This window comes from Manduca sexta, chromosome 15, assembly GCF_014839805.1.
Source record: "Manduca sexta isolate Smith_Timp_Sample1 chromosome 15, JHU_Msex_v1.0, whole genome shotgun sequence".
NCBI lineage: Eukaryota > Metazoa > Arthropoda > Insecta > Lepidoptera > Sphingidae > Manduca > Manduca sexta.
Window position 1 is genome coordinate 5,117,003 of NC_051129.1, and position 12,087 is coordinate 5,129,089.

A 12,087-nucleotide genomic window follows, 5' to 3' on the forward strand; every position below is an offset into this window, starting at 1 on the left:
TTCCTTACAAATAAACATTTCTAATCAGTGATTAACCGAAACATTGCTTCGTGTTCGACTCTCACGCACCTCATACGACCGTAAGTCGAGAACTAAACATTGTTTAGTTAACACATTGATTATTGAATCATTATAAATAGTGTAAAGATACAGGTGACAGTTTAGAGAAACCTTCATGCATTCCGACACAAACACTACACCAAACTAAATCTATACAAACACAAATAACACAAGGGTAGGAACGGTTCGACACGTGACACGCATCACACTAACATCGCATGCAACTACGACCAGAGACTGCTTGCCTCGATATGCATCCTCGAGAGTGATTCAATTCAGGAAACCGGCGCACAGTCCCCTTCCAAACTTCAATTTATATTTATAAAACCATCACTGTGCAAAACTGTTAGATTAAATCGTATCTATAATTTTAGTTTATAAATTGTGCTAATATGTATATTATGTGCTTTGTTACGTTCAATTTGATTTCGTAAGGATGCATATAATTACCTGCGTTAATCATGACGGTGACATGAACATTGATTTTACCATTATTGTCTGTGGTGTAGGTCGCGGTGCCGCCCTCACTGATCGCGATCTGGTTTGGGTTCACGACCAACTCTTTCCTACCGTCTATCGCGTCCTCTGTTTTGTACGCGTCATTGTCCTGTCCCTCGGGCGCTTTCCTGACACCGTTCGGTAGGTTTTGTCTGTCGTATAGTTTCGTGTCGTTAACTGCTTCATGTTGTGCGGTTGGTACCGTTCCGGGCGCGTAGTGTAAGGCCGCGTTCACCCCGAACAACGGGTTTGTTATCTTTGGTTGATGGTAGGGTATGTTATCGGAGGTATCGCTGACGTCGCTCGCCCTGTGCGTGGCTCGCTGGTTGTACGAGTGCTTCGGCACCGCATAGTCGACGTTTGAGTCGTAACTCTGGCCGGATGTTGTTGAACTCGTCGATAACCTTTTGTGGGTTAGGTCCGGTGTTTGTAAGTTTGCGGTATTCTGGTCGTTCTCCACGCCGTTTGCTAGACCCTGAAACGGAACAAAACGATTTCTTTAATCTACGGTTCGTCGATCTCGATTTATTATTTAAAACATTAGACCCTGAAATATAATACGACTGTTGAAAAGCATCGGAACGCTTGATCGATCACTGTCGCCAAATTAAAACGTTTACTCGCTAATATATTTACGTTCGCACATCTATTAGAAACTAAACGTACATCTTGAAGTTGCGTGTCTAATTAAATCATTAGTCGAACGCAATATTTTTTTTTATTTTTAATTATCAAGTCCGTCTTGAGACTTATGATTAAATTTTATACTTTTTACCCTTGACTTTTTATAATGCTAGAAAGTGACATGATTTGTCTAAATACCGTTGTTCTCTTACATTACAGATGTTTTATGTAAGTTGCCTTTAATTTCCTATTTTAATTATATTAATTATGATTTGCTGTTATTACTACATTTAAGACTGTAATATATTTTGAGACGTTAAAATCTTTTTTCAATACGAAACATATGGAATAATTCTGCCATAAATATTGAACTTAAAAAAATATTAAAACTTCCTAGAAAATACTTTTATCGTAGAGTTGTTTTAATTATTATATATTTTATTATTTTTTAAGATTTAAAAAACCAATTACAAACCAACGTACCCTATATCGGAGGCCTAACACCTGCGGCTCCCTGCGCATGCGCCGCAGATTGTCGTGAGTCAAAAACATAATATCCAACGACATGGTCATCTGCTATACACATCACACAACACACGATAAAATCCTCTAGCGAACAAATCACTTTATGTGAACACCATAAAGGAAGAGTTTTGACTTGGAGCGATGCTTCCGAATGTCGAAGTGCATTATAGAAGTAAAAACAAAATAAAAATAATAATAATACGCGGTTGTGTGTGTATTGGCGCGCTGACCACACAGACTGGCGGTGTAGACTGCGCGTGCGCCGGGTGCCGCGCGAGGGAAATCGCAGGAAAACTTAGTGAATCGCAATGTCGTCAATCAATCCACACACCGGAACGGGATGCCACTCACTCAACTATTAATGAGGACCACGTGAGTGCAACATGCGATCATTTATCACTGTTGTATTTAATGTCCTTCGAATTTCAGTTAAAATATTGTACACACCGCTCGCTCGTATTCGTCTTTCTTTCTTTCACTTCAAATTTACTGTGTGGGTATGTTATGTATTCTTTACGGTTGCGTTCAATCTTCACTATTCGAGTTCATTGTAATGTTACATAAAATAGTTTAATTAGCATAACATTATATTATTAGACGTATTTTAAAGACGGTAATATAACGATTATTATACATTCATACACAATCTGATTGTTTTATCTCTAAATAAGTAAGTCAATGCAAATAATGACCTGCGATTCTCGCAATATATAATTTCCGTCGTATATTGATGATGCAAGCCTGACCCTATAACTCTTATCCTAGAAATACCACGTGTATTTTCCGCAAAGTACACTTCACTAAGAATTTAATTGGCTGGGCCAGGACGAACCAAGTTCCTCCCAGTTTTAATACGCTCTCACTGAATCAATGTAATAGTTCCAAATACAATCATATCATATTTGTTGGAGATTGTAACCTTCGTCGTGACTTTATTATTTTTTATATGTTCTATTTTTAGAACTAATTGTATTTTGTTTGCCATAGTTACTTCTCTTTAGTCCGAAATAAACACTCATGTCAATAACATCTTTTTACTAACTTTATTTAATTACTAAGAACATATACCATATTTACAACACGTTATCAGCACGAACGCTTAGTTCTTAGATTTTTTCACGTTTTTTAGTAAAATAAAGTTGTATATATTTTTTGTGTGACTAGGAAATAGTAATAGTCTGAAAATGTCACATGAATCTGGAGATGTTTCGAGTGTGAAAAATTCCCCTGCGTCGATCACATCTTTTCCATTTCCTTGTTTGAGGATAAAAGATGGATATCCGACTTGGAAGTTCAAGATGCGAAATTACCTTATCCATGAGGATTTATGGGAAACAATTAGTGGATACCGAGATGGAGACACAACCCCTGCCTCTACAAAGGTACGCAAAGACGCAAAGGCATTAGCAAAGATATGCTTATCAGTAGAAGGTGCAGCGATAACCCATATAAGATGTGCGAAAACTGCATCTGAGGCATGGACTTGTTTGCAAAAAGCCTTTGAAGATAAGGGAATAGGACGAAGATTATTTTTGGAGCGTAGACTGTACAGGTTGAGTCTATCAGAGTTCAAAAATATTGAACTATATATTAACGCAGTTATGTCAACCGCACAGGATCTTGCGGATATTGATGTAGTCATAGAGGACAAGTCTATTGCTGCAATACTTTTGGGAGGTCTAACTCCAAGGTATGAACCTCTCATTATGGCTTTAGAAAATTGCAATGTAGACGTGACTACAGAGTTGGTGAAAACAAAACTGCTTAATGAAATGTCCAAAGATGTGGCTACGTCATTAGACTCTGTTTTTCATGCGAAGAAGAAGCCTAAGTCAATGAAGAAGAATATAGTTTGTTATGAGTGCAAGATACCTGGACATAAGAGACCAGACTGTCCACAGAGAAACAAGAAGGAGAAAGGCAATGCGGTAAATACCAATGATACGATATTTACAAGTCTTAATACTTCTGGAAACCCAAGAAAGGACATAATTTATGTAGATTCAGGTTGTACTAGACACATGACTTCTAGACGGGACTGGTTTCAGAATATCTCGATACAGAATCAAGGTACTGTTACTGTCGCAAATGGAGAACAGATTAAGTGCTGCGGAATTGGAAATATTTCAATAAACACGCCCGAGAACGTAGTCAACAATATTAGTGATGTTGCTTATATACCAGATTTGAAAGCTAGTTTGTTATCTGTATATAAAACTGTTGAAAAGGGTTTTATTTGTGTTTTTGATAAAAATGGATGTAACTTTTATAAATCTGATACTTTTAATTTTACAGGTGAATCTGTTGCTCATGCCTCGCCCTGTGGTGGACTGTACGTTTTAGATAGTACTGTAAATGTTTCCGAGAATGTGGCGGATAATTTTTTGACACAAGATGTGCACTCTGGTTGTCAGGATAGTTATCAAATATGGCATAAGAGGTTAGGACATTTGTGTCGTATAGGCATGAACCAACTGAAAAATCACAAGGTAGGTATAAAGTATACAGGAGTAGATAAAACTAGTTGTATCGCTTGCGTGGAAGGTAAACAAGCAAGAAAAATCTTTCAAAAGGTTAGCGTTTAATAGGGCTACTTCCCCTTTGGAACTGATCCATATGGATTTGATGGGACCGGTGTCTACAACTTCTTTTCAAGGAAATAGATATATGTTGACAATAGTAGACGATTATACGCGAAAAGTGTTTGCTTATTTTATTTCTTCTAAAACAGAAGTCAAAGATATATTTTGTGTGTTTCAATGTTTTGTTGAAAATCAGTTAGATAAAACAATTAAAGCAATTAGGACTGATGGAGGTAAGGAGTTCGTGAATAAAGAGTTTGTTGATTATCTTGCTTCAAAAGGTATTGAACATCAAACAACGATGCCTTATAGTCCTCAGCAAGTTGGAGTAGCGGAACGCACCCATCGTTCGGTTACAGAAAAGGCAAGAACGTTGCTAGCTGAAAGTTCACTACCGAAAGCATTCTGGGAAGATGCATTCCAAGTTGCCATTTACCTTAAGAATAGGTCTCCTCATCGAGCCTTAGGTGGACAAATTCCTTATGACAAATGGTATGGACGAAAAGGTGATCTTAGCCATCTAAAAGTATTTGGTTGTAGAGCTCTAGTCCATATACCTTCGTGTCACAGGAAGAAATTAGATGTCAAGGCACAGGAAGCAATTTTCGTCGGTTATTCTGAAAATCCAGGCACTTATATTTTTAGGGATCCTGCTAACCCACGAAAAGTTATTATATCCAGAGATGCAACCTTTTTGAAAATTGCTTTACAGCGCTAAAGCAGAAGCAATCTGAGTCTGTCGCACAGTCAGAATCTATATTGTTATTTGATGAGCAAAAAGAGATTGAGTCTGAGTTTGATCATGACTGTCAATTCTATGACTGTGATGAGAATATCAGCCCGGCGGCTGAAGCAACTTTACCAGTAAATCTAGAAAGTGCAAAAGAGTCAGTGACTCTGGAAGAGCGAGAGTCTCTCAGTGACTTAAGGCTGCCTAGTGTGGAAGAAGTGACAGCGAATTTGGAACAGGAATCGCACCCTGAGCGCAGATACCCTTCCAGAGACAGAAAACCAACAAATTTTTATAAAGCTTACAATACGTCAATGGTAGATTCTAATGAACCTACGACATATTACGAAACTACTCATGCCGATGATGCTGATAAGTGGCACCATAATATGGCTGGTGAGTATAGTTCTTTAATGAAACTCCATGCATGGAATTTAGTAGATCAGCCTAAAAAAAGGGTTATGCCATGTAAATGGATTTACAAAATTAAACTACCAAACTCTATGGTAAAGAACTTATGATATTGGGAATTTTGTTGATGACATAATAGTCTTCTTTAAATCGAATTTGACATTTGACACTGTCAAGAATTTGAATTTTTGAGAAGATTTGTCGAGATATTTTTCATTAAAAGATCTCTGAATTATATTCTTTCTATATTAGAAAAGTTTAATATGAAGGAGTGTAAGACCGTGGATACTCCATTAGTTTAAAATAATATGGTAAGAAGAACGGATGGTCAAGTCATAAGAATGAAGAACCATTTAAAGTTTTTTTTTTGTGACGCAGACTGGGCAAACTGTCCAATCGACAGAAGGTCATACACCGGTTATGTTTACAAGTTAAGTGGAGGTCCAGTATCATGGGAATCCAAGAAGCAACCTACTATTGCGTTAAGTTCGGCCGAGTCAGAATATATGGCATTAGCGTCTGCCACGAAGGAAGCGTGTTACTTACGTCGGTTTATATACGAGATAACAGGTATACTTTGTTCAGTTAACTTAGCTTCTGACAGCCAAAGTGCCATTAATCTTGTTCGAAATCCTGTACACCACAGCAGGACGAAGCATATAGATACTAGGTTTCACTTTATTAGGGAAAAGGTATCTAATAATATTGTTAAGTTAGAATATATAAAAAGTAACGATATGCCTGCTGATGTACTAACGAAGGCCCTCGGACCTCTAGCACACAAACGATGTGTAGTTAACTTAGGTTTAGAAACTTAATTATTTTATTTGTTTTGTTTCTGTCACAACTGCGATTAAGGGCGGCTGTTGGAGATTGTAACCTTCGTCGTGACTTTATTATTTTTTTATATGTTCTATTTTTAGAACTAATTGTATTTTGTTTGCCATAGTTACTTCTCTTTAGTCCGAAATAAACACTCATGTCAATAACATCTTTTTACTAACTTTATTTAATTACTAAGAACATATACCATATTTACAACAATATTACACTATCTTTTGCCGCGGTTCCGCCAGCGTGATATTTTATTTGCGGAATAAATATTTTTTCGCGCTTATAGCACTCTGGAGTAATGAAGATTTCTATTAGCGAAAGTATTTTTAAAATCGGTTCAGTAGATCCAGAGATTAGCCCCTACAGGCCCACACACTTTCCTCTTTATAATAATGGTATAAATTATACAAATTAGATGCGTAATAACACGCTTAAGGAAATAGTTGATATTTAAACGAGGAACGTATTTAATGGAACCGACGACAATTTTTTTACACACATTGAATCTATCTAAGTACAGTCAGTCTAGGAAAAACCGAATCAATGTATAGAAATGCCGATTATAAGTCCATGAACAATTAAAAAACCTAAAAAAACGTGTTTTCTAAATCGAACCACACATTAAACTTAAAACCTCTTTACAGTCAAAGAATGAATATCAAAGACAATGTTACTGTAATAGATCAAATATAAACAGAAGCCAAACGCAACACCATACACTATAAATCAACTTATCACGCGGCTCATTCACGGATTTAAATTAAAGAAACTATGAATGAAACCGATTAGTAATGTGGACAATTAGAGTAGGTGTGCAACACAACAACAACACAACCGCAACGAATCGATCGCTGAGATCTCACTGTTGATGAATTATTACTGAACGCTAACACGAATAACGTCTATATATGCACACATTATGTACGTTCAACCCCAAATGAACATATTATATTCCATATTTAGTAGTACTAGCATAAATATGTTAATCATTACCCGTGTATACATTTATGTGAAGCTGACTGTACACACGTATAAAGTTTTGTCACACAATATAAAATAAAAAAAACAATAAATTATTCTTAACATATAATTTTTTGTGAATTATCGATCACTTTAACAGTGAAGGAAAAAATCGCAGGAAAACCTCCATATCTGACGAATTCTCTAAAGAAATATTGAGGGTGTGTGAAATCTACTAATCCGCACTAGGCCAGCCTAGTGGACTTAATGCTTAATCCATCTCATTAGTAGAGAAGGCCCATGCTCAGCAGTGTGACGGTATATAATACAGGGCTGATATTATTATATATTTTTATAATTTCTTAATTATGGTAACCTGGTAGATCACCGGGTTTACATCTGGGTAACAACCACGGCGTATGACGACAAACTTATCATAGTGAGTCGATGCAGAGTCGGGTTCCGGGGTAAGCCAATTTTAATAAAGATAGCGAGTTTAGTATAATTCCAATTCAATTGAATTCAAAAATTCAATTCAATTAATAATATAATTGAATATGCAATTTCGAGAAGGGCACATCTCATAAATATAATATCTAGATATATATCGAAAGATGTAGTATATATATTAATAACAAATGACAACAAAACTTCTGTAAATTTTTATTGCTAATTGAACACAAATTCTAATTCAAAAATATTTTTTTGTTTTTACACTGCTTTAGAAAGTTTCAATTTCCTGAACTATTTACATTTTCGAACATGGATCCTATTCAAAATTGCATATTCAAGTAGAATACACCGTTTATAACGTCTCGTAGTTACAAGGAAAATACTGGACCCACTGCACCACAAAACATTTCGAGAATAGGTTAACGGCAGACAACATTTTGCAAAACGAACATTACGGATGCATTTCGAGAGTTAAGAATATACTGTACTGAATTACACATTAAGAAACATTACGACCGATGCAGACGTAATATCTAAGTATTTTTTTCTAAATTACCTAAGATGTTGCAGCTATTACAGCGAACATGAAATTCACTTGAATATGTTATTATGACATGATTGTCAATTTTACACCACAATTGACTTTTGCCTGCTACGCTGAAGATATAAAAATCCTTTTGCCACAACGACAATGTAAATATGACTACAAAGTATGGATGAATTGCTGGGAATTGTTAGTCTCATGTTAAAGAACAATAAATAACTAATTAAAGAATAATAATTACCTACTAGATAGATAGATTTATTGTTCATCTGATTTTTATTTTTACATGTTTAATTCGCAATAAGTACAGTATTTCTTTTTATTACTTTGTATTTGGATGTTATATTATTTATTGGTTAGCAATCCTTAATAAATAATTAAAAAAAAAAACAAAATTAAAATAAAGATGGCAAAAATATATGCAAAATGGAAAATCAAAGATCTCCATAGTAACAAATATGAAAACAGCAACCAACGTGTAAAGTAGATAAATTATGTAGTATTTAAATGATGTGCGAGTTGCATAAATTAACAATGGTAATTAATAATCTTAGTGGTACTAATTACCATGCGATCTCGAGTCGAAAGCAGTGAAAGTAATCTCTAGCCGTCTCGTCTTGTAACTCAGACGATGCTATTCAGTTACACTCCGTACTTGTTTAGTGATTTCATGTTATTTAAATTACACACGTTATAGATAATATAATATTACGTAATTTTTTGAGTTGAATGATTTTCTATCGTGTACCGTGAAAAAAAACTGAGTTAAAGTCTACATTGAAATTTTGAGTTGTAAATGTTTGTTTTGTAAAATATGATTACAAATTGTAACATTCCATATTAAATGTTTCAGTGGTAATTTTATTTTAAAGTATTTTGTTAATTGTGAAACCGAAATAATTTGTCGTAGTATACATTTTCATCATAATATATTAACAAACCGAGCGAGGTAATGTTCTCATTTTATTGAGATAGTAACGCAATATGAATTTTCTTGATTGTAGAAATAAAAACAGTACAGCATGTGCTATTGATTTAATAGGTCACTACTCACTAGTCAGGACTTTTCAACAAACAATGGGAAAAACGAGAAGTAATAAAATCAGATATTCAAATTACCACCAATGTCCTCAAAATTATCTTATTATTATTGTAAACGCACGAATTTTGATGTATGTATATTGGTTACTCAATCACGCCAGAACGGCTGAACGAATTACGAGGAAATTTAGCGCAGAGATAAATTATGGTATAGCATAGTGCACAGGTTACAGGAAAAACTATTTCACGCAAGCCAAGCCGCGAGCAGAAGCATATATTATATGTAATAACTAACTTTTGCAGCCCCGCCCGCATGTGGGTACATTTTTCTCATCATTAAAGTAACCTATAACACTCAGGAATAATCAACCTTAATAGAGAATTTTTTTAAAATCAGTTCACTATTTTCTGAGATTGGCGCGTTCAAACAAAAAAACAAACCCTTTAGCTTTACATTACGTTAGTATTGATTTATTAATGAATATAAATAGTGCTTGTACATTAAATAAGCACATACTGTCTATGAGATAAATTGAAAATGTAAACAGCTCATCAGAACAAGTTTGTTCGTCGCAACAAGAAATCGGTACTTGTTACATTTCAATATATGAATATATTTCACAACTCATTCATGTTAAACCCTAATTTTAATCTTGCATCACACCTCTAAAGTTTCATGGATTAGACTTTTCCACTGAATATCTAAATATGTCGCCAGCAACTAGCGACTGGTAACCATTCTTACACAGTTAGGCACTCGTTATGTTTAAATACAACGCATTCCGATGTAACACAACAACAATTTGAATAACAATTCATTTTCACTCACATACGACTCTTGCAGTTTTTACATACGTTAAATCTCTAGTGTGCATATTTAGATGATAATCGTAAGCATGTTTCGTACTTACTACATGTGTAGCAATTATTTATTACCTTTAGATTGTGAAAATGAGATTAATTACAAGTGTACTATAACGTTGCATAGGCTTAATTTCCATTCGTTCGGTTTGCTTAACTATGACAAATTCCAGAAGCGGTACGTACGATGCGTTGAATATAAAATTACTCTATTTTGAATAAAATATAATCAAATATTCTATTTTGTTGTACACTATTATTGGACTAACCTTAACATCCTTGTGAATTTTTATGGGCAATAGTCATCACTAACCATCAGATCAGGCACTTATTCCTTTGCCTTCCCTTTGGTATATAGACGAAGAAAAAGAAATCATATAAAAAATGCACGCCGAATTGAGAGCCTCCTCCATTTTATGAAGTCGAATAATATCCAACTGCACTTAAAGCATCGACACCAAATAAGCACAATCCGAAACCAAACCTATGTTAATAATAATAAGAATTTGCCAATTAGATTTTCCCGAAACATCCGATATTACAAAACAAAATTAACAACCAACACAATAACAATTTCCGACAGGTTGTTAGTGTTCTACGCGTGTTCCGTTCAGAGCAATCTCTAATCATTTGGTGTTTGTGATGTTTTTAATTTTAAACAATCATGTTAAAATATTCGTCTCGGCAGTCCGTTCCACAACATCGTAAGGAAACCGACATACCTGAGACGGAATTTTTCGAGGGTGTGTGAAGTCTACCAATCCGCACTAGGCCAACATAGTGAACTAAGGCCTAATCCCTCTCAGTAGTAGAGGAAGTCCGTGCTCAACAGTGAGACAGTATATAATACAGGGCTGACATTTTATATATTATGTTTAAATAACAAAGTAGACTAATTAGAAAATGTGAGATTAAAAGAAAAATGTATGCATTCGAAATGTGATCTCGCAGTATCCTTAGACATTCAGATCGCCGTGCGCATTGCAGCAGAACGAGGTCAACTCTACATTAACATTTGAGAGTGCGGTATGCGTTACACCGAAAATGTTACATTCCAAGATTTATATTTAATTACCGTTGCATAATTCTCTACGATATTAGCGATCTATTTAAAACTTTATTGACGTGAAATGAATTGTCGTTAAATATGGGGGCTTTTAGTTTAATGTAGAGTTTGATATCAAATAGCGATAGCCTAGTTGGGTGTGGAACGGACTGCCGAGACGAATGTCCGCAGGTTCAAATCCCAAGGGCACACACCTCTGACTTTTCTAAAAAATCATGTGTGTATTCTTGGTGAATTTATCGTTCGCTTTAACGATGAAGGAAAACATCGTGAGGAAACCTGCACATCTGAGAAGTTCTCTATAGGAATTTCGAAGGTGTGTGAAGTCTACCAATCCGCACTAGGCCAGCGTGGTGGACTAAGGCCTAATCCCTCTCAGTAGTAGAGGAGGCCCGTGCCCAACAGTGGGACAATATATAATACAGGGCTGACATTATTATTATTATTATTGATATCAAATCTTGAATATATTGAATATTGTTCGTTATCATCATGAAACGCCAAAGAGATTTTTTAACTATTGTAAAAATACGTTTCACCAATTAATACGGCAGGCTGTGAAATACTAACTGCGGACTCGATTCCTGCGCCGACACAAATGATTGTGTGATCTATAACTATGAATAGATTAGTTTCGTTTTTAAAGTTTGTGGGAAAGCAAGTGATATGTAGATTCTGGTACTAACAACGACAGCCTAGTAACTTCTTATCTGTATTTTTATATTGACAAATTATTATTCATTATTTAAGTAGCTTACATGTTTAGGTAAACTGTCAATGTAAGTGAATTTATAAAACAAACAAATAAATAAATTTACGGAATAAAAAACCCTGAGCTTTAACTACACGTTGCCTTACAAATAAAAATCATTCGCATAAAAACTCAGTAAACCTAAAT

At 35.1% G+C, this 12,087-nt stretch overlaps 1 protein-coding gene across 3 annotated transcripts in view; it reads right to left on the bottom strand.

The window, feature by feature from the left end:
• Positions 1-12,087, bottom strand: part of LOC115439963 (protein phosphatase 1 regulatory subunit 16A) — a 42,335-nt gene that overhangs the window by 5,848 nt on the left and 24,400 nt on the right. For 2 of the 3 annotated variants that reach the window (XM_030164065.2, XM_030164064.2), the window contains exon 9: positions 511-1,033. In XM_030164065.2, the coding sequence (XP_030019925.1) occupies positions 511-1,033 (523 nt within the window). The remainder of the gene's footprint in view (positions 1-510; positions 1,034-12,087) is intronic. The other variant, XM_030164066.2, reaches the window with a different exon arrangement.